The 22,898-nt window shown below is 42.3% G+C and overlaps 2 protein-coding genes across 2 annotated transcripts; both read left to right on the top strand.

The window, feature by feature from the left end:
- Positions 1-733: 733 nt before the first annotated feature.
- LOC133005676 (calcium-independent phospholipase A2-gamma-like) lies at positions 734-8,247 on the top strand. The gene is made up of 9 exons (XM_061075431.1): positions 734-847; positions 1,978-3,420; positions 3,785-3,937; positions 4,034-4,191; positions 5,185-5,279; positions 5,404-5,575; positions 6,098-6,155; positions 6,272-6,466; positions 7,122-8,247. The coding sequence occupies exons 2-9, from the start codon at positions 2,074-2,076 to the stop codon at positions 7,578-7,580; spliced, it is 2,637 nt and encodes an 878-aa protein (XP_060931414.1). The 5' UTR covers positions 734-847; positions 1,978-2,073; the 3' UTR covers positions 7,581-8,247.
- Positions 8,248-11,981: 3,734 nt separating this feature from the next.
- Positions 11,982-22,849, top strand: nfascb (neurofascin homolog (chicken) b). The gene is made up of 27 exons (XM_061074809.1): positions 11,982-12,118; positions 12,956-13,079; positions 13,169-13,274; positions 13,376-13,566; positions 14,318-14,440; positions 14,576-14,794; positions 15,045-15,156; positions 15,264-15,451; positions 15,538-15,669; positions 15,760-15,903; positions 16,256-16,367; positions 16,454-16,617; positions 16,701-16,848; positions 17,117-17,241; positions 17,326-17,427; positions 17,506-17,703; positions 17,981-18,051; positions 18,367-18,589; positions 18,762-18,877; positions 19,185-19,395; positions 19,720-19,842; positions 20,214-20,387; positions 20,482-20,613; positions 20,927-20,996; positions 21,407-21,418; positions 21,605-21,640; positions 21,815-22,849. The coding sequence occupies exons 2-27, from the start codon at positions 13,004-13,006 to the stop codon at positions 22,044-22,046; spliced, it is 3,540 nt and encodes a 1,179-aa protein (XP_060930792.1). The 5' UTR covers positions 11,982-12,118; positions 12,956-13,003; the 3' UTR covers positions 22,047-22,849.
- The last annotated feature ends 49 nt before the right edge of the window (positions 22,850-22,898 follow it).

Raw genomic sequence — 22,898 nt, 5'->3', positions numbered from 1 at the left:
GTGTTTAATAATATTGATTTTTTTCTATTTAAGTTCTATTTATCATCATTTAGGATACAATTATTACATAAACATAAAAATTATATATTTAAAATACCTTCTTGTTATATAATAGTAAAATTAAAACGTTTTTAAGGATTTGATACTCTGCTGTATAACAAATGGCTCCTTCATTGATCTGCAGTCAATTACATAATATTTACAGGAAAGTATATGTATAATTATTTTATATGTTTCTGAGCCTTTTCATGATGTCTAGTGACATATCAGCTAATTATAGTGGTGCCCTGTTAGCACCTTGTATCACTCAATATGTACTGGGTACATGTAAATGTACTGATTATGTGGTTTCATTTTACCTCCTCCTAAAAGCACTATCCTAAACAAGTACCTTTCATACGACCAAAATATTGACATTGTCAGTGCACATGGTTTCAAAGCAAGTGCGTCACAGCTGTGTTTGTTTGGACGTGTGTATGTGTTTGTGAACATGTGATCTCACGGAAGAAGTACATCAGTTCACTGAGACCCTCAATCCCCCCCCCCACACACACACACACACACAAGCACACCCCTCCCTAATTTTAGACCTGTGCTTCCAGTGCAGCAGAGACAACACATGACCTTAAGCCTGTGTGGTCTGACCGAGCATTGGTCACGCTGCACCACCCCCCAGCAGCTCAACCAATAAGACTGAAGCCCAGCACCACAGCAGAGCAAGGTGTCAAAACATAGTAGAATTAGAGTTCCTGGAAGTTTGTCAGAAGAGTTGTACTTGACTTTCCAAGGACAGACAGTTGGTTGAAGAGGAATTGTAAAGGAAGAAGACGTAGGTGTTGTTCTTCAGGTAAATCTTCGTCGAATACGTTTTTCAGATGTTTTGTGTCAAGGTTAGAGGAGCTGCAGTAAGTAAGCTACTTAGGTTCATGACCTTCCCCTACTTAAGTGGAAAAAACAACCAGAGTAGGTGTTTGCACACATAAGCTGCTTTCCTTTCTTTCTGTGAAGGCATCAGAGAAGCATTTAGAGTGTCAACAGATTTGGTTATTTGAAAAATAGGAGAATGGTGCATGTATCTCGCAGGGACATGAAAACAACACAAAGCAAAGCTGTCTGTTCTCTCAAATATTTCATGTTGCCGACATAAATCTTCAGACAGAAGGTAGAGTTGTTTACAGTGTGTAGACTGATATATTTACCCTAAGGCTTCATGTTACATTCCAGAAGGGACAGTACTCGGAAACCATGGATTTGTTGGGCTATTGTGGAAACATCTTTGAACTCAGTGTGATCAGCTCAAGCATTCCTTTAAGTGTGATTTGTTTACAGAGGAGACAATGTCCTTACTGTTCTTCAAGGGAATTGCGTTTTGAACCATTGTTACAGTTAATTTAGGTTTATATAACTTTCATGCGTAAACAAGACATTTGTTATTTACATTTTTAGCCCTATTTGGCTTTAGGGTTGGTGATTTCAGTCTATTGTTCAGTTCTTACTTTGATCCAGACTGAAATATGAAATGTTCTGAGTGATTGCCATGAATTTCTGTACAAATATTCATAGTCCCCAGAGGGTAAATGCTGATCCCTCCATCTTAGTGACTGAATAGATTTTGAAAGGCCCTAGACCACAGGATCCATTTGTATCATTTTCTCCAGGGCCATCAGTCGACTGACTGTGTTTTGACTAAAGTCTGTCAGACTTGGGACAAGGAGGTGAAGTGTCACGGTCATACGTGTACGTTGAACAAGTATATTTTCCCTTTTGATGTGTATAACATTCACAAGTTAGGTCACTTCAAAAATGTCTGCAAAGAATCTGAATTGAACATGTTTGTAGCTAAAAAGATAAATATTGTACCAACCGAATACCACATGCTGGTGTTGTCATTGTGAGCACGTTCTCATGTTGATGTTTGTTGAAGTGTTATCTTAATCTTGTTTTAATGTGTTTGCTTTTTTGATTGTCTTCTTCTAGTTTCTCGAGTTTGCTTCAACAGCCTAAATCGATGGCGGAACAAGAGTGACGTCTGGACTTTGATTGACTGATCAGGGTCGCTACCTCTGCACCGACATGTGTCCAAGTTCTGCCAACAGGACGTTGAGATTGTACTGCACCATCAGGCAGCTAATGAGCCTTCTCAGGAAGCACCCTCATCTCGCCAAGGCCTCACTCTACAGATATTCACTTCCGTCACCCACTTATCCGTCCAGATTCACAAGAAAAGCCGCCTTTCGGAAATTAAACCGCGGTGACACAGGATTTAACGCTCACAGCTTCAAACATCCACAGGTTGTGCGTTTTTACTCCTCTTCCAATAGGGATGCATTCAAAGCCGAAGCTCCCATTGGGATCTTTGAGGAGGCACAGAGCAGTGTTCATTGGAATTCACTGGGAGGACGTCTCGGCCAATCATTTCATCGACTGTCCAGACACATTAACAACTACTTCAAGAGTAAGGACATCGTACCTCCAGCTGCAAATGCCTGTCTTGTTGCCGCGACGCCGGCATTCCCTGGCAGGTCCCAGAGGCGCAGTCTGAGTCAACGGGGAGCCAGAGAGAAAAGTGTCTCCAAGGACAAAGACACCCCAGAGGTCCATGAATGCAAAAACCAACAGGAGAGCTCAGGAAAAAGTCCTTCAACCCAGGAAAGGCCTGCACTGCAATTATTTCACATCAGCTCTTTGGCAACCAGATTCGGAGAGAGCTACACTTACGTGGCTAATCACATAAACTCCGCCTTTTCCCAGGCTTTGACAAAAGTGGAATTAGAGGAGAATGTGAAAATGTCTTCCACCATAGGGACACACAGGAGGCAGAGGAGAAAGAAAATGTCAAACACTTGTATTGTAAACTCTAAAGAAGTGAAATCCAGTGTTGAACAGGCAACAGTTGAACAGAAAGATTTCTCCAGCAGCTGGGAGGAGGGCTACCTTCACTTTGCCAGACACATCAATAAATACTTTGGTGCAAAGGTGTCAGATGAGGTTCAGAGCAGGAGAGAGGAACTTCCTGTGGGAAAGACTTATCAACGTTCAACACAGTCTACCTCACAAACTCAAGGGGCCACGTCACTACTGAATCAAGAGGATCCCACCACCCCTGAAGCTGGAGGCCTTTTCCACAGCAGCCAGGTCGCAACAAACTTTGGGGAGAACTTTTTCCAGACGGCCAGTCACATCAACCAGTATTTCAATGGTCAAAGTGAAGTGGATGAGGAGACTGATGGAATATCAGTGGATTCAGGATCTGAAACCTCTGAGAGACTCGCAAAACCCGTGACTTTAATGGATTTCCTTCGCCACCCTACAAGTGCCATCCCTGACTTCCTGGGAACTTATCTCAAACTAGGCCCTCTGTCTCAGACACGTGTTACAAACCCTGCCATGACTTCAAGGAGGGCGATATTAAATAGAAAGGTCAGTTCAGGTCACATGTTATGAGATTTTCCCATTTATCAATTTATCTAGACTTTTTTGTTTATTCTCATAATATGATAATGATTTTTTTTCTTCTTATATAACAACTAAATTCTCATAATATAATAACTTTCCTTTCAATTATTAGTTTATTCTCGTAATATGATAATGATATTTTTCTCATTCATTTACAACTTTATATTTGTTTTACTGTGAATTTTTTTTCTCATTAAATTACTTTAGTCTCAATTTATCTTGAATTAACAGTTTATTCTCATTATTTTAAGAATGCTTCTTTCCTTCAATGTGTCCCTAATACTCGATAAAACTAAAGCAGCATATAACATGTGGTTGTCTCTGTCAGATCATCGTGAGTCGGAGGCAGGTGGAGGAACTCACATGGGGGTTGATTGGCAGTCTGGGACTGGCCTCCTCTCCAGAAGCTCTGGTCGCCTGCGTGGAGGCGCTCAACGAACACCTCATCCTTCACCCTTCATGCAAAGCTTTAATGTGGCAGGTCTGTCGGATGTGAAACAATCACATTTCTGAGAGTTTTACTAACAGTTTTTATCGCAGCGAATTTGTTTTTTAAAGATGATTTTAATGTTTCCAGGACAGAACTGCAGTCACACTGCTGAGGAAGAGACGAAGCTTCAGGGACGACCAGGATCTTCAAAGCGCCTTGAGAGAAACCTTGGCTCTGATTGGCTATGTGGAGCCAGTCAAAGGTAGCGGCATTAGGGTGCTCTCGATCGATGGTGGTGGCACAAGGTATATATTTTATTTATCATTATTATTATGAATGAAATATTTTCCACCCATTATAATTTCAAAATCATGTCTGCTACGTACATTATCAATACATTTTTCACTTATTTTCTTAGTTTATTGATTCTTTGTTTTGTCTGTGAAACATCAGAAAACAGTGAGAGATGTAAGGCCTGTGATAACATCTTCAAATTGCTCATTTCACACAACTTATTGTCCAGAATGTAACATAACATAAACAGCTGAAGAGACGTTCTCCGGTCATTTACTTAAGTCAAGGTTGCAGCAAAAACAATGTTGTTTTTAGAAATAATGCATTCAAAAGTCATGCATTCAAAAATCTTTCTAAGTAAAAGAGCAACAGATTTGGCATCAAATTATACTTAAGTATCACACAAAATAAAAGCGTTCATAATGTAGAACAGTAGATAGAACAATAGATCTTGCATCGATGACTAAATTTGGAGCCTTGGTATCAAATTCATGTTTACTGGAAAAAGACCACTTGAACACATCACATATTTATATGATATATAATTACCAAACAAGACAGAAAGCATCTTTGCACTGTAATTTTTTAAGATTGGTCCTTGTCACACCCACTTCAGTCAGCCACCAGGTGGCGAACAAGAAGCATTGGCTTTTGAAGAGCAGTTATGTTGTTCACTATCTTTATGTACAGTCCATGTTTGATGCTTGTTAACATGGAGATAATTCATAGAGCTGGAGCTTGTTCATTTCCTTCAGAAATCAATAAAGTATTCTCTTAGGATTTATTTGTTGATTATTTTTTGTATCAAAGATCAAAACCTGCAGAGTAATGAGTAAATATAGTGATTTCCTCTCAACCTGGAACCTTGATATAAATGATCCCTTTGCTCTGAGCTGTACAACGAAATATATTTTATATCCTGACCAAAATACCAATGTAACACAGTGCACACGTCATAATTTGTGTTCTCTTGTGTTCATGTGTTTTGTCCTTGCATTTTGCAGGGGAGTGGTGCCTCTGCAGGTGTTAAAGCTACTGGAAGAAGAAACAGGCAGAAAGATCCACGAGCTGTTTGACTACATCTGTGGAGTGAGCACAGGTGACGAAAAAGAAAAAACACAACAGAATGATGTTGTTGTTGTCAGCTGCATCTCCACGCTGAGTCATTCTGGAATGTAGAATGTTGTGTCTCACTCCTCTGTCTCTGCATGTGTTGGTTAAAGGTGCCGTCCTGGCCTTCATGCTGGGCCTGGCTCGGTTTTCCCTGGAGGAGTGTTTCGAGATGTATCGACGATTTGGCTCCGAGGTGTTTCGTCAGAACGCGCTGGTCGGCACCGTGAAGATGGGCTGGAATCACTCCTACTACAGCACTGAGACATGGGAATCCATATTACGGTAGAGAATCAAACAACAATACACGTGTGCTTCAGTGGAGATATGACGCTGGACGAGAGAGCTCACCTGCAAATGGAGAAAACACGTGCAAACTAAAAAACATCTTCATTCATTTGACGACACCTGTGCTGCAAAAAGTCACAACAAATGCAAATACAGTTCAAAATAGCGAAAGCGACACAGGAAATGTTTCAATGGGGCCCAATAAAGTGATGAACCCGCTGTAGTTCAATGCTTTGTGAAGTTACTGAAGTCTGCTACTCGTCAGTGGTGATGGAACTTCACAAAACATTGAACTACAGCGGGTTCATCACTTTTTCGGGTCCCCTGGAAACATTTCCGTGGTCGCTTTCGCTATTTGTAGTGTGTTTCTTAGTTGAATGTGTTGAGACTTCAGTGTTTTCTTAGTTTGCAGTGAGTTGAATCCTCTCGGCCGTCATGAGATACAGCAAATTGCCTGCAAGTCAAGATGACCACGATCTGGTCTTCTCCGGCTCAGTGTTCTGATTTATCCTGTTTCAGAGAAAAGCTGGGAGATAAAGTTCTTATTAAAACAGCCAGAGATGAGTTGAGTCCAAAGGTAAGAACACAGTCACCACAGCATTCAAATATATGATCACAACGGCACTGATACAGCCGGGTCAATGGCTACAAGCACCTCTGTTTAACGTAGGGTGTTGTTGGCATCTGCTTAAGGTTTCTGCAGTCAGTGCAGTGGTAAACTGGGGCTCCAGTCCGAAGCCCTTCGTCTTCCGCAACTACAACCACACACCCGGCTCTCTCAGCCGCTACGCAGGAGGCTCAGGATACCAGATGTGGGAGGCGGTCAGAGCATCATCAGCCGCCCCAGGATACTTCCAGGAGTTCACCCTGCAAAGTGACATTCACCAGGTAGGAAGCTACAGTCGTCTCAGATACATTCACATGTTTTATTTGATCAGGTGCCAGATACTTTTTGTTCTTAGGGTTGTTGTTGTGCGTCTGGTTTATTCTTGTGAACACGATACCGCTCAAACACCCTGAGGGAGCTTCATCAAATTTGGCACAAATGTTCCCTTGGATTGCACGGGTTGGCAGAGGCGTACAACCACATGGCAGGAGTTCTATTTTGAGAGTGAAATGTAATAATTATCTGATTAAAGTAAGGGACTGCACAATATGTACTTGGGTGATGGAGTAGACTGAACATCAAGTTTCAACCAATCAAAACACAAGATCCTCATCAGTGCTTATACATTTTTCAAGTAAAGCACATTCCTTTGCACCAACATTTAACAGGTTCTTCCTCGATCTGTAATGCATCTTTATACCACAAACCGTAACTTGAAAAATTACAATATCTTTCACATGGTAAAAAAAGTATAACAAAACAAAGTCGAGGATGAGTCAGGACAACAAGACAAAATACTTAAAAATACATTCAGTAAAACCACTTTTCATTAAGGCCGCTAAGTTGTGTTGTTTCCATTCAAACCTTAATGTGTGATATCAAGCAAAATCCAAAAGAGTAGATTACTATGAACTAATTATGAACTTGTTTTTATAGGATGGAGGAATCCTCCTGAACAACCCCTGTGCCTTGGCCGTCCACGAGAGCCGTCTGCTGTGGCCCAACCAGCCCTTCCAGTGTGTGCTGTCCCTCGGCACCGGTCGCCATGAGAGTACAAAGAGGGGCCCCGCCACCTCCACCAGCCTGAGGGCCAAAATCAGCAACCTGATCTGCAGCGCCACAGACACCGAGGGGGTCCACACCCTTTTGGACGACCTGCTCGCCCCAGACATCTACTTCCGCTTCAACCCCATGCTGAGCGCTGTGGTGTCGCTGGACGAGAGCCGGCCGCGCGCCATGGACCAGCTGCAGAGAGACACCCAGATCTACCTGGAGAGAAACCGGCTCAAGTTGGCGAGGCTCTGTTTGGTGCTCGGGCCAGAGCGGTCGGCTGTGAGCAGAACTAAAGACTGGATGAGTGAGCGGGCCTGGGAGATGAAACAGAGATGGGTGTGAGGAGGCACAAGGCAAATCTACAAGAAGATGCATGTTCCTCTGCAGGTGCTCACACACACAGACTGTGGATGCATGAGTCCACCAACACCAATCAGCTGCAACATTAAAACCTCTTACCTGCTTTAGTTTGGTGAAATGTACAAGGAGGTTTTGTTTTTAACTCCGTCTCTTGTTTTGTAAGCAAGATAACAGAAAAACAACACAACAGATTTCATTGAAACCTGGTGGAAGGATACGGTAAAGGGTCAGGGGAAAGACAGTTACATTTTGGTAAAGATCCAGTATTCTTTTAAATTGTATTTAACACTGTGAGGTGTGAGAGGGCATTTTTGCACATTTTAACCATTTTCCCAGGGAGATTTCTACTGAGAGCAATTCTAGTGGCTGTTAAGACTGTTATTAGATTGTATTTTAATGATAATAATTTTTTGCCTGTATAAAATATAAATGCAATGTTGTCAACAGGTCTCACATCTGTAAAACATTTAGTTTGACTTCTTGACGTAGACGCACAAAAGAAATATGCACATTAATAACACAAGCACTCTCATGCACTTTGTTTAAAAAACTTGGTGCAAGTTTCATATGTGAAACTGTTTATTTACAACTATAACTCTTTCAAAATGTATTTATCAGAGTTGTTGACTATTGTATAAGATATAAACTGTGTCACAATGTGTTTTTTGTATAATATTGTACAATTGTATCAATATTTATTTACAATAAATTAATATTTATTGAGACTTTTTCGCTTGTGATAAATAAATTAAAAAAACTAAATCCTAAATCACCTCGATCTTGACAAATTATTTATCAATGAAGCCCTCCAGTCTCCAGGAGGTGACGGGTTAAACCCCCCCCCCCATGTGTGTGGAAGCTGTGCCCTCCCTGTCCACAATAGACTGACTTTGTTCCAGACAGAAACCGCTTTATGAGGGAGAGTGTGCGTTCGTGCCAGCCAGAGTGAAGACACAAGGTCAGTGACCCGCCCCCTTCCAGCACACTCACACTCCAACAACATTCAAAAAGACAGAAAGTTAATTTTATTTCTTTTATGCAAGATGAAGTTCATTGTTTTGCCAGAAAGTTGGCTGAAGACATTTTTAATCTAATTCACCAACTTCTGCTTGACCCATCAGCTCAGTTTCACTTCGCCCTCCCGTCTCAGTGGAGATGACGTTATATTTATGTGTGGATTTCACAATGGATTTATTATTGCAGGCTCTCGGGCCCTGTTCGCCAGGCGTGTGACCCGAGCTCTCAGGCCCACATGAGCCTCTGTTATCTTATCTCTCATCTCTTGCTCTAAAAATGACGGGGGCACAAATATCACCGAACGCAGATGCTGCAGGAAAAGTGATGCTCTGCTCGGAGACGCAGTGAATCCACGCTGACGCTGGATGAGTGGGAACGAGAGGAGCAGAGGACGTTCATACGGTAGGAACGCAAACATTCACTATCTCACCCACACTGTGTTACTGCATGTTAATACACTGCAGGCCTTCCAGCTGATGTTCAAGACGAGCGTGAATGGAAGTCAAGGTCTTCATGATGTCACAGTCTGAGCTGAGAAGTGGGACGGGTCCACAACCGCATCAGCAGATTTATGAGTCAACACACACCTGCCATGGAGATGACTGGCCGGGATTCATATACAGTACTTTTTAATGAGGCTGTGTTATGGGGACAAATGCAGTGTATTCAACTATTATTATGTTTATATTTTTAAGTTTGACATAATTATGCACATTAATCCTGGGTTTTTGTATTTATAACCACACCAGACACTCAACTGAACTGAAGTGTTTGATGACTTTGGTTATCTGTCGCTTCCTTACAGTGGGACTGTGAAGTTTGCATTTGTATTAAGTTTAATTAATTGTTTTGACAACAATCAGATTGAGGCAATGAAATCTGGTTCGGACGCTCATGTTTCCCTCAGGATCAGTCGAAATAATTTTGATGATCCCTTTATATTTTATATGATCTCACTACTGCTAATCCCAAATAGTGCAATTATCAAATACCAAAAAACCTGATATATTTTCCATCAGCCTCAGCTCTACATTGAGCTTAGTATTATGTAGCGAATGTTTATACATTTACTCAAGTATTCAAGTATTTTGTGTTAAGTAATTTACTTGCATATTTAAATCTCAAATCTACAACGAAAAGGAAAATGTTTTCTTTTTACTGAACTACTTTTATTTGATGAATAATTTTGTTGATTCAGATTAACTACATAAAATATAACAACAAACAAATAAATTAAGAGTTGATATCATCGAATAAGATTTTACTGATCCTGTCGCAAGATCATACTGATATACCTGTAACAGATTGTTAAATAATTTGTACTTTGCTGTATTACTACTTTAAGTAAATGACCTGAGTACTTCTTCTATCGCTGGCTATGCTGATGTTAGCATTTGGCTCAGACATTTGCTATTATTGACAGTTTCACTTTAGAAACCATTCAGTTTCAGTGCAGATCTAGATTTGGGGACAGATCCAGCAATTTTCCTTCACATTGCAAGAAAGAACATTTTCAACCTTTTTGTTGATTTTCAAGATGGATGTGAATCTCTATAAATATTTCAGACTTATTTTGGGGTCGGTATCAATTTCAAAGTGGATTTTAATATACTGTAGGCTTGTTGTATGCATCTAAAAACCTGCAACATCCACCAATGTGTAGCTGAGAGACGTAATGTGGCTGCAGCTGGAAGGCTTGTTTTCATTTAAGGGGAATGTTGGGCTGCAGGTATGTGCTCTACTGAATGCTCCTCCAGGTACCAGATGATTATGATGCTGTAGGTTACTCTCATCTCACCATACAGTCAGAATCCTGGTGCTTCAATGTGTTAGATATAAAGTTTCGATCGCCTGGTGTCCTGCTCACCAGGAGTTTCTCTCCAGCCTCTTCTCCTGGTCTCCCTGATGCAGTGGCGTCACGGTGCAGATGATAGGTGCTCTGGGCCTGAATGGGCAGCTTGTGCGTTCGGACCCTCCCTCCCACGAACCATCTGCTCTTTCCCCAGCCCTGGACACACACGTGCCAAAGGAGACCCGCGAGCATAGAGACCTTCTTGTCGTCACTGAGCTGGCTCTGTCCGCCTCTCGGCCTCTTCACTGTGCAATCTGGTGCATGGCACTGATCGCTGCTCACTCATCCGGGCCTCGGCCCCATGTCAGGGGAGAAAAGCCCGTTCTGAGAGCCAAGTAGTTCGACATACCCCCTTCTGCTTTTGTTTTCTGTGTGAGACGCGTCAACTTGTGTTTCAGACGCTCAGAGCGGATCAGGGCCAGAGGATACTGAGCGTCAGAGCTGTGAGAGTCCTGTTGGTTTACGTCACCACAGCTCTGATTCTGCTCAAGACAAGAAATCCATTCCATATTGATCAGGAATACACTCCTACAAACTACTCATTTTTAAAACAGCTCTTTCTTTCGACTTGTTAATATACATTTTAAGCTATGCCACCTTATTTTACCCGTGCCGCCCCCCCAACAATGCTTTTGTTCAGCCCATGTGCTGTCCTGCATATCCGTCCCTGGTGGATGCCAGGGGGGCCCACACAGGTCAGACTGCCGTGAGATGGCCTTTGTCTCACACAAATACAGCTTCTCCTGCGTCTCTGGCTTTGTCTCAAGAATAGAAAACTGCTCCTTCCCCCCTCTGTAGGATTCTCTGAGCTGAATGGAAATGACCTTTCCCTCCTCTGAGGATATCCACGTGAATGGCCAAGTGCACAAAAAACAAAAAAGTGTGTCACAGAAAAACTGTTTTGTTATTTAAAAGAAACACAAAATACAGGATACGCGGAGACAGTTGACTTTAATGTTGGATATTTCCATCTATCAGAGCAACGGAGTCTTGTAACTTGATATTTCTCATATGTAAAATTCATATGAGAGCAACAAACACGTCTTTCATACTATTTCCCAGATCTCTCCCGTCAACAACAATGACAGCCCACAATTTGATGTCATCAAAACCAACGGGAATGCAAATTGCACATAATACGGGTTGCTGCGTGGTTTCATGTGGCCCAACACAGTGTGATGTGTCAGCTCACACTGGACCCTGGCCAAGCAAAGATTATGAGAGAGATAAACCAGGCTGGGGAAAAAACATCATCTGTATTTCTCAGTCAAAACTCGTATGTCGTGTTGTGTGATTGTCCCGGACAAACTTTGCGACTGTGCTCGACGCAAATGGATTGTTGAGAGTTATGAGAGCCCGGTCAGAACAGTGAAGTGTGGTGGGTGAGGTGTAGGTGGTGTATGATGCCCATTCATTATTCATGAGATGGGTGGGCAGAGCGTAAGTGGCAGCAACTGAAAGAAACTCTATCACTGAAGTGCATCGACTCCTCTAGGGCTCTTGACCTGATATCTGAAGGAGCAGGACATTGATCGATAAACTGCACCAACCAGAATCATTTCCTGGAGGAAAATCTGTGGATTTATCGATGAGCCGCGGACGCCACGGAGATGAGGAGGAGGGAGTCCTGATTTAACTTTGCATGACAGAGGTGAGGATTGTTTTTGTTTCCATCATACGAGCATGATTCATGGTTTGTTCCATAAATATTTAAAGGTTTTGAAGAGAGAGATCTGACTAAATAATTGTTTGTGCAGTCATTTGGGACAGTTTACTTCTGTTTACTCATGACAGCTGGACACACAGTTCAGTCACCCGATCTTATGTTTCAGCTGAGTGAATATTAACTTATTTGAATTACAAAGAACCAGGTGAAACTTCCCTTTAAAATCAATATATCAACTCCTCTCTGTATGGTGCAATTTGATTGGCTGTTTAAACTTTACAGGAAACAACAATGCCTCCTGGAACCCACCAAAATAAAACATATAAATTACAGCTACACATAAAAAAAAGTCAGACAGTTAAATTGGAACCAAATGTACTTTTAAATATTAGATTTTTGCAGTTGAGCCCTCGGCCGTTTCAAATGATTTGGATTCTTCTTCATAAGTTCAGAATAAATATGACTTGACCATAGTTTATCGTTACTTTTACTTGAATACTTTCACTTTTTATTTATACTCCAATACATTGCAGAGTGTTTATTTTTTAACTAAACTACATTTGCTTGGCAGTTATCATTACATTTTAAAATGCAATGCATTTTTATATATTAATTGATTACATATTTGCTCACAAAGCCCAATTTCCCCTCAGACCATTATCTCACCTTTTATTAAGCTTTTCTTTAATTTACTTGAACTGCAGACTTGAGAACCATCAGTAAAATTTGTTCAGTAGAATCTTTCAGTGTTTCGTCCTGGACTTTAACTTAATGGAACAAACATCTTGTCCGTGTTTTCTTTTTCTCCTCATTTATTCTAAGAACAGGAGAACTGGTGACTGGGAACACTGGAATAAATGAACTGTAAAGATGGGGACACTGGTGGAACCAGCGCTGCTGCTGCTGTTCTGGCAGAGTGTTTGGGCTTTGGACGTCCCTCTGGAAAGTAAGACAGTAACTTCACTTTCTAACCAGAGATGTGTAGATTAACCTTCTTTTCTAGGAAATAAAGCTGACATGTTTCTCTGCCTGCAGTCCGACAACCCCCCACCATTATAAAGCAGTCAATGAAGGAGCATATTGTTGACCCTAAAGACACCATGGTCATAGAGTGTGAAGCCAAAGGAAACCCTCATCCAATGTAAGAGCTGATGCAGTTCTTTCTTAAAGCTGACGTTCTTATCTGCAAACGGCTTCTCTGATTTTTCTGTCCCGCTTCCCACTTTCTGCTCACTCGTGAAGTTTCTCGTGGAGGCGTAATGGGAAGTACTTCAACGTGGCCCGTGACTCTCAGGCATCGATGCGCAGGCGCTCAGGGACGCTGGACATCTATGCCTGGAACAATCCAGAACAGTATGAGGCAGAGTATCAATGCATCGCCTCCAATGAGTACGGGTCTGCATACTCCAACAAGATCATACTGCAACTCTACAGTAAGTTCAGAACTGGGACTGACAGACTTACTGTGACCTTGGTGTGGGCAGCGACTCAGTCCATATGCCACAAGGAATATCCTATTAAACAAGATTATTATATGTAGTCAAAATATCTTCTATATTCTTTAATACATACAAACAGCACCTTCATTTCAGAATACTTGTTGTAAAATAAACAAGAAAGACGAGGACAATGCATGATTATTGAAATGTAAACTCAGGCAGGTGCTATTCTATACTTTTAGTGCAACTTATGTAAACACCAAATAAACAAGACTTGTCCTTTAACCTCTTAGCCTTCTTGGCATCCCCTTTTCAAGGCCTTTAAGCCCCTTACTCCAAATAGACTATTGATTGGAGTAAAAATGCTAGTTTCCTTTGTAAGGTAAATCTTTGAATGTTACAAAAAGTCTCAATATAAATAGATACAGAAATACAGGGGGTATGAGGCCGGTTAGAGAATGAGAATGAGTTAGAGAAAGTTTGCAGCAGTTTTGTGTCAGCAGCTTTTTATGATGATGTGTGGATCCTAAAATGCTTTTCACAAACAGAACTAGGGGGTTATCAGACCAAAACACATCCCATGCATCCCCTGAGTGGACCAGTGTATTTTAAATGTTAAGTTATAGCACTTAGTTGATTAAATTCAACAGTTTTCAACCAACGATTTAAGCTCTCAACATATTTTACACACACTGTCACAACACAACAAACCTCAGCTTTGCTCAGTGGAGACGTGTTTGTGCAGGAGCTCCTCTGTGGCCGAGGGAGATTCTGGAGCCTCTGGTGGTCAGCGCTGGTTTGCCTCTGGTGTTGTCCTGTGACCCTCCAACTGGCCCCCCCAAACCTCAAACCCACTGGATGTCCAGCTGTAAGTTTGTTTAAAGCTTGTCATCCATCGAAGGTTAACTGGATCATTAAAGTATCTGATCCAAACAGATCAGGCAGAATTCCACCTGCCAGTCCCACAAACTATCCTGAGTCTCAACACCGTGTTTCATCACAGGCTCATACGCGAGACCTTTCACCTGGCCGATCCAGACGGCGTTCCCCACCATGCAGGCTGTGCGGCAGGACCGCAGGGTTTCCATGGGAGTCAACGGAGACCTGTACTTCTCTAACGTCATAGTCAATGACTCAACCACGGATTACTGCTGTAACGCCCGTTTCCCCTACAAGAACGTCATCCAGCAGAAGATGCCTGTGGTTGTTAAAGTGCTGACGAGTGAGTATGACAGTTTGTTCCTGATGTTTTATGAAGGTATGTTGTGGATGAACCCTTGATTCTCTCTGGTCCCATTCTTCTTTTAAACAAGGCATTGTTCGATTTGTCATTCGTCAACTCGTGATCCTCTCACATTAAACTTTGTAATTGTGGTCAGTGTGTTTCTCTAGTTTCCTGTGTTGTCAGACAGGTTTTGTGACTGTGTGTGTGTGTGTGACTGCTGTGTTGTGGTTGTTTCTCTGCCTCACAGCTCGAACAGTGTCTGAGGCTGCCCCCACCTGGCTGTCTCCCACCGGCTCGTCCAGCTCCATACTGGTCCTGCAAGGGGAGGAACTTCTCCTGGAGTGTATCGCTGCAGGAGTGTGAGTGTAGAGGAGCATAATGTTCTCAGTGATAGATTCTGCTATGTGTTATTACACTTAGTCATCGTCAAGTCATCCTGTGTAAATCCTTGTTTGTCATCATCAAGGCCGACTCCTCACGTCACCTGGCTCAAGGATGGCGATGACCTGACGGTGACGCCTCGCATGAAATTAAAACACTTCAACAAGATGATTCAAATCCAAAAGGCGTCGTTTGAGGACGTCGGTGAATACACGTGCACGGCCACCAATAAGATCGGCTACATTGTGCACACAATAACCGTCAGGGTCAAAGGTGAGACACACCCTCAGAGAGATTCAGCACTTTGTTTTCTTACCACACGATAATGTTCAAACCATTACAATACTTTCATTTGAAAGCGGCTCCATTCTGGTTGGAGAAGCCCAGCGATCTGGTGTTGGCTCCTGAGGAGAATGGACGATTGGTGTGTCGCTCTGATGGAGCCCCTCGTCCCTCGGTCACCTGGTTAGTCAACGGGGAACCGATCGAAGGTGAGTTTAAAGAGGTCATCCAAAAAATCTGAATGGTATTAATGCTGTTGAATCTTTACTTATTGAGTGTGTGTATTTATTTTTTCCCAGATGAGTTACCTCAGCCGAACAGACAAGTGTCAGGAGAAACACTGAGCTTCCGCAGTGTGACGGCTGTAAACACTGCTGTCTACCAGTGCAATGCTTCAAACCAGTATGGATACTTACTGGCAAATGCTTTTGTCAACGTGCTACGTAAGTTACCGCTCTTTCCGTTGTGACATTTACATTTTACAACATACATTCATGAGTTGTGGAAGATTTGAACGGTTCCTCAAGGGAATGACCAAAATAAATCAATGTACAAATAAGGTTTATTTTAGGGACTCTAGACTCCAAAAAACAAAAAATTATATTCAATGGTTTTGATTATCAGCTCTAAAGCTATACAAAATGCAATCCTCAAGGTCATAATAAGATTAATTGATAATGAATTGATGATGTTGCTGTGGTTTTTATTCAGTTTTGTTTTGTAAAACACCAAAACACAACACACATGATCTCAAATCTTTACGTTATAAGATCAAGACCTCTTCATTTCCTCCAGATGCAACACCACGAATCCTCGCGCCGAGGAATGACCTCATCAAGGCGATAGAGGGAAGTCGAGCTTTCTTAGATTGCCGTTACTTCGGTTCTCCAGTGCCTGAGTTACGATGGTGAGAAGAAGCTGACGATTACAACTAAAGAGTGAGTTCACAGTGTGTCTATATACTGTAAGTTTATGGGTCTGCTCACACAACAGGTCTAAATATGGACAGGGGAACCTGGAGGGAAAGCGCTTTAAGACCCACGGTAACGGGACCCTGGAGATCAAAAATATCCAGATCGAGGACCAGGGAACGTACCTGTGTGTCGTCAGCAACATCGCAGGCCGAGATGAAAGTCAAGTCAGGATAGAGGTCAAAGGTTAGCATCAAACTGTTTCACACTATAACTGTTTTGTATTATGAATAAAACTTTACACGGATACACCTTTCGGTTCATCTCAGAGCCCACATTGATTGTGACGAGACCACAGAGTATGAAAGTGATCCGTGGAACCGACGTACGATTCGAGTGTGGGGTGAAAGCGGATAGCAGCACTCCTGTCACAACCAGCTGGATGAAAGACAAAAAGCTGCTCAGTCTCGGCTGGAGGTGAGTCCTTTTTCAAATGTCACTCCCCTAAATATGCCTCATTATTGTGTTATAAAGATCCATTAATTATTCCCTCTGAAAAAAGTGAAAAGAATCTTGGATTGGCCCCTTTGTTGAGACATGTCCCATCTTTCCACCGAGTTGCATGGAAATCTGTTTAGCTGCTTTTGTCCTTGGTGAAAGTAATAAACCACGTAGAGTCAAATACATAAATATGTTTTCACCACATCTCACCTTGTGTTACTCACTGAAACTCTGTGCCCCTCAGAATCTCCTTGGATGAGTCAAATCTGGTCATCACGAATGTGAACCGAGGCGATGAGGGGGATTACACCTGTGTCATCAAGAGTGAGCTGGACCAGAAATCTGCCTCGGCACGCCTGATGGTGATGGGTATGACACGTGTAGATCAGGTGATATTTGACCATATACAGTGTGTTGGGCTTTTTAATTGTGTAATTGTTTTTTTGTGTGTAGACCGCCCTGAGCCTCCCACTAGTCTGGAGTTGTCTGATCCATATGAGCGCACCGTCAGACTCAGCTGGGTTCCTGGGGACAGTAACCACAACCCAGTCACAGGTAGGGGCCACAAAACTTAATATACCCACAGAAATAAAAACAGTGTTTTTAAAGAATGTGTTTATTGGTGTTTTACAGAGTACTTAGTGCAGTTCGACGATGATGACTGGTTACCAGGGAAGTGGAGAAACCTGTCGACATACCCTGGAAACCTCAACTCCGTCATTCTGCATCTGGCACCTTTCACCTACTACGAGTTCAGGGTCATCGCTATAAATGAAATCGGAGCGAGTCGCCCCAGTCATGCGTCGAAGCGCTTCCAGAGCAGCGGTGCACGTGGGTTTGAGGCTCCTGATACACTTTAGTTGTCAGTTATAATTCACTGTAAGCTAGGGAAAAGTGATATGTGTATATGTTTATATGTTTTGGGAAATATGCAGATTAGGACAAAGTGAGGTTTGATGTTCCTTTGGTAAGCTAAGGCTCCTGGACATAGTTTTTTATTTATCGTACAGACGTGAGAGTGGTATTGATCTTCTCATCCCCTCATTCTCTCGGCATGATTAAGCCTTTTTCCCCATATAACAACTATTTGTGTTTTTATTCTACACAGCCCCAGATGTCATCCCGAAGAATTTGAAGGGTGTGGGTACATGGAGGAATAACATGGAGATCAGCTGGGAGGTAAGAGGAACTGAACCCATGACAAACTGTAAGACCATTTACCTTGACTGTTGTATTTCTGTTTTGAACTGGTGGCAAAGTTTCGCATGTTTCCCCCCCGTGTCTGTGTGGAGTTCTGGCCTCCTCCCAGTCTGAAGCACACTGGGGTAACGCTAAAGGGAGACTCTGAATTGACCATGGGTGTGAATGTGAGGGTGATTGGCTCCAGTTTCCCCTTCTGTGACCTTTAAAAGCATAAGCAGATAGATGAATGGATATTTAGATTTCTTCTGTAATTAAAGCAAAAAACACTGCTTCCTGTGAACCCTCTTTCAGGCTCTGACCTACAGAGAGTGGAACGGGCCCCACCTCAAGTACCTGGTGTGGTGGAGGAGGAGAGATTCCCGGGAGGAGTGGAAGAACGCCACCACGAAATGGCTGAGATACTACATCTATGATTCGGATACCTTCACTCCCTATGATCTCAAAGTCCAGGCCGTCAATGACTTTGGGCTGGGCCCCGAGTCTCCCGTCGTCACGGGTTACTCTGGGGAAGACCGTAAGTGTCTGCATGCACTGAATCATATGGTAACAGAGAAACATTCACCTTGAGACCGCTGTGAGTGATCTTTCCTATCTTATCCTATAGGGGTGGATAAATAAAAAGTTCTGAAAACAAAAAACATCTGTTGACAATATGTGGCTGGATTTTTTTGCCTGTTTTCCTGAAGGTCCCATAACTGCACCCCTGAACCTGAGACTGTCCGACATCGAGAGCACTCAGGTGACTGTGCACTGGGACCAGGTCACAAGGAACGTTATTATGGGAGAGCTGAAGGAATACAAGGTGTGTGAAAGCTTAGGAGGTATGATTTATTAACTATACTCCAGCCGACCACCAGGGGGCAGTCCAGACAGTTTGGCTTCTCTTTTGGGATCGTTCATGCTTTTTTTCCACAGTGAAAGAGGAGTCATCCATCTCTATGATTACAACATAAAGTTTTTCAAAGTAGCATTGGCACAGATCGTGGTTTTTAGTATGAATATGCGATAAACGTGTTGCCTGTCAAAATGTGCAGGAACTCAAACTTTTCTAGAACAAATGGGAAAAATAAGGAGTTTAAATGCTGAGCGTGATGCTTTTCCCCTCTCAGGTTTACTACTGGAGGGACAGCAGCCAGCTTAGGTGGCTGCGAGTGAACAGGGCGATGAAGTCCAAAGCGTTTCCAGACGATGATCCGGAGCCGTCCGGGACCGTCCCCGGACTCATCCCCTACAGCAACTACAAGATGTATATAGTGGTGGCAAACAATCGCTATGAAGGGCCACCCAGTAATCACATACACTTCTCAACACCTGAAGGAGGTAGGACAAATTTGTGATATAGTCAAGTTTATTTTTAAAGCAAATTTAAGTGCTGTACCATGGAAGCATAAATAACTTCTTTTCATTTAACCCTAAATATATGTACATAAGAAGAATACTTCAAGTACAAAAAGAGATATATCTGTTTCAAACCTTTTTAAGTGTCACTTCTCTCAAACAATATATCCACTAGAGGGCAATGCAGAGTCGAGAGTTGTATACTACCACTTAGGAAAAAGGCAAATGGTGAATAAGAGCGAATGTTGAATAATGTTAATTTCCAAATCTCACGTTAATCATCTCCTGCTGTGTTTTCGTCTGCAGTGCCATCTGCTCCCAGTTCCTTCAGGATCCAACAGCGACATCTGGACAGTATTTACGTGGACTGGGACCTGCCAGCGGAACCCAACGGTGTCATCACTGGGTATTCCCTCAAGTACCAGACAGGTACACCAACCCAATACCTGGAACACACTCAAATACCTCCAGGGATTTTCCTGTCTTCATTGAATCGTAATGAAGAGTTCTGCAGTCTTCCTCACACAGCACAGGTTAAATAATAGAAAATTAAATGGTTTAATTCACCAAAGCTGGCAAAGTTCTTCTCATGAAACCTAAGTCAACATCACACATAATAGCCCAGTTGAATATGCACTCAGAGACCAAAGAACCATTGAAGTGTGTTCTCCAGAGGGTTATGAACTCTTGTGTATGCACTGCACTGAGCAGGTGAGGTACTTAATGGCTCAGTTGTGTGCAATCGAGCAGCATCAAGTGTTCTCCCAGCTCACAGTTGCAAACTTCTTCTCTGGTCCCAGTGAATGCCACCAGGGGAGAGGAGCTGCGAGTCGAGGAGTTCCCTCCAAATGTAACAAGCTTCTCCCTCCGACGATTCGACCGCTACACTCGATACAGGTTCTCTGTGGCGGCGCGAACTCAGCTCGGAATAGGGGAGTGGCACACGGAGGAGTCACAGCACTACACCACGGAAAGTAATATACTCAACACATCATTTTCTACCGAATGAACAAAATGAGGTTGTTTTTTGTTGATGTGTATATTCATACGTTTACGTGTGTGTCTCAGCGTATGCTCAGGACCAGGTGGACATCACCACTCAGGGATGGTTCATCGGGACCATGTGCGCTGTGGCTCTCATCGTGCTCATACTTCTCATAGTCTGCTTCATCAAGAGGAGCCGAGGGGGTAAATATCCAGGTAGGCTGGTGGTTCATGCCCAATTTAGCGATTGACGGAAAAAATATCTGATAGCATTTTGATATTAAGTAAACTGATCTGAGTTTGTTGTTGGCTCCTTGACTATGATATCCCATCAGGGAATTTCTATTTAGATTTTGGCCAATTATCACCTTACATTATTTTCCCTCGTTGTCAGATGATGTAAAACTCCAAACAAGACAAAAACAATATGCCTAAAAGTGTCACATTGGACCAAACAATCCAAAATTTAAATAATCACAAATATCACCGGTGTTTCTCTCATAACAAGGTCGCTTTGTTTTAATTTCAGTACGAGAAAAGAAGGACATCTCACTGGAGCCGGTGGATGACAAAGACCAAGAGGGATCATTCGATTATCGGTAAGAAGTGAAGGAAAGAGCTGGTGGAAAATAAAAGAAAGAAAGAAACAGCAATACACGTTCTGTATGAAATCGTGCTTTTTGTTTTCAAGTTGTCAGTTCATAATATAAACGATGCTCTTGTGAAGATATAATTGTGCAGTAACAAATACACTGGCCATTGATTTCCTTTGAAGATGTGCATTAGCATTCTCCTTGGTGAATTAAAGCTGCTTTGTGGAGTTATCATATAAAATAAATATACATTTCTAAGTTTATAAGTTGTGTTATGGATCAAAACACTTCCTGTTTGATCATACTTACATTTATGTCTGTTTTTGTTTCTGTGTGTGTTTGTATTTACCTTCCCCCCCCTCCCACTCTCCCCAAACACCTCAACCCTGTTCTTTTTGGCACTGAACCACTGAAAGGTCTCTTGAAAGGTATGAAAAGACTAAATGTTGCCACGACTGACAGTTCAACTTCACAATCCTGAACAGATGCTAAATAGATGATGCAACCTTTTTAAATAGCAGATTAAATATTAAACATGACATTTTATCATATTGTGAATATATGATGAATGAAGTGTGATCCATCCTCTCTTACAACGATCTTTTGTTTTATAGGATTGCTCGTGTCTCCACTCTGCCCTACCCCCGGAGGTAGGTACATGTATATTATGTAAAACTGATCGATAAGAAGAAAATAAATGATTTTACATGAAAACTTCACTTCATACTTCACAGGTTGAGTTTTAAGCAGCTTTTCTGTTTTCTTGCACGATCAAAATGCACCTCTGACATCGAGTTTTTATTTGTTTGGCCATTATTTTGCAGGGAGGAAGAGAGAGGGCTTCAGAGAGGCCAGCTGTCCATAGTGACAATGATGAAGCCATCAGAGAGTGACGACAGCCTGGTGGACTACGGAGATGGAGGAGAGATACCGTTCAACGAGGACGGCTCCTTCATCGGCCAGTACACAGGAACCAGGAGAGACGTCAGGGAGCTGGAATTCGTCGGAGGCCTTGAGCTTCACTCTCCGATGAACACCATCTACTCCCTGGCATGAAACTCATCATCCTCTCATGCATTCGGTTTGTGTACGTTCAGCCTAGACCGTGAACTAAGAACCCGGAGGAACTGCTGGTGCTGGTGGTTTGTCGGCAGATGTGAACGGCTGGAGACCCGAGCTGTTACGCCCTCATGTATCAGAAGAAGAAAACAGTGGAAAGTTGAGACAATGATTCTAGAGAGATGCTTAATCATCTGGTGAAAAGGAAGCTTTGCCTTTACTTTTGTAAATAAAAAATATCCTGTTTATGCACAGACCGACGCCTACAATGAATTATGGAGCGACACTGGCTGCACATCAGAAGAGACAGAAGTGGATCAGTTTATCATGTTGATAAAAGCCATTGCAAGGACTCAATTAACTACTGTTACCGCAGCTTTCCTGAGTTTGCTACTTATTCAAATAATTAGTAATAATGAGATTTGTTTTTACTTTTATTTTGAAGCTGACTGACTCCCTTCCCAGATAGCAAACAGATGTGGGCCACTTCAAGCACTTCTGGCCTTCCTGTGGCCCGGAAACAAAATGTTTGTAAAGTAATAAATGGGGCCAAAGCATCTCTCTAATCTGGAGGTGATCCTAAAGCAGCACATGTGATAAATGGCACAAAACAAATCCGGGTCGCCTGTGGTATTGTTATGACTGTACTTGTGGCCCTGTTACCAAACAGGAGCAGGTGCCTGAAATTGCTCATATTTCACTCATATATAATATAAATCCTTCTGTAACAGCTTTTGTTGATTTGACTCCTAACACAGTTATCCCCTAATGTAAATAAAGAAATATTTATTTCTACCTTATTCTTCATGACTCTGAATGTTTATTTTTTTTGTTTCTGTGTCTTTGCTT

The sequence above is a fragment of the Limanda limanda genome, chromosome 7 (assembly GCF_963576545.1).
Source record: "Limanda limanda chromosome 7, fLimLim1.1, whole genome shotgun sequence".
Taxonomy (NCBI): Eukaryota; Metazoa; Chordata; class Actinopteri; order Pleuronectiformes; family Pleuronectidae; genus Limanda; species Limanda limanda.
The sequence above is the reverse complement of the archived record's forward strand: the minus strand, read 5'-3'. Positions and strand labels throughout refer to the sequence as shown.

Excerpts from the sequence above, each read along its gene's own strand:
- LOC133005676 (XM_061075431.1), top strand. The coding sequence starts at position 2,074 with ATGTGTCCAAGTTCTGCCAACAGGACGTTGAGATTGTACTGCACCATC. Across the intron at positions 4,192-5,184 it reads ATCGATGGTGGTGGCACAAG|GGGAGTGGTGCCTCTGCAGG; the intron begins GTATATATTTTA and ends TGCATTTTGCAG. Across the intron at positions 6,467-7,121 it reads TGCAAAGTGACATTCACCAG|GATGGAGGAATCCTCCTGAA; the intron begins GTAGGAAGCTAC and ends TTGTTTTTATAG.
- nfascb (XM_061074809.1), top strand. The coding sequence starts at position 13,004 with ATGGGGACACTGGTGGAACCAGCGCTGCTGCTGCTGTTCTGGCAGAGT. Across the intron at positions 19,396-19,719 it reads CTTCTCAACACCTGAAGGAG|TGCCATCTGCTCCCAGTTCC; the intron begins GTAGGACAAATT and ends TTTCGTCTGCAG. Across the intron at positions 19,843-20,213 it reads TTCCCTCAAGTACCAGACAG|TGAATGCCACCAGGGGAGAG; the intron begins GTACACCAACCC and ends CTCTGGTCCCAG.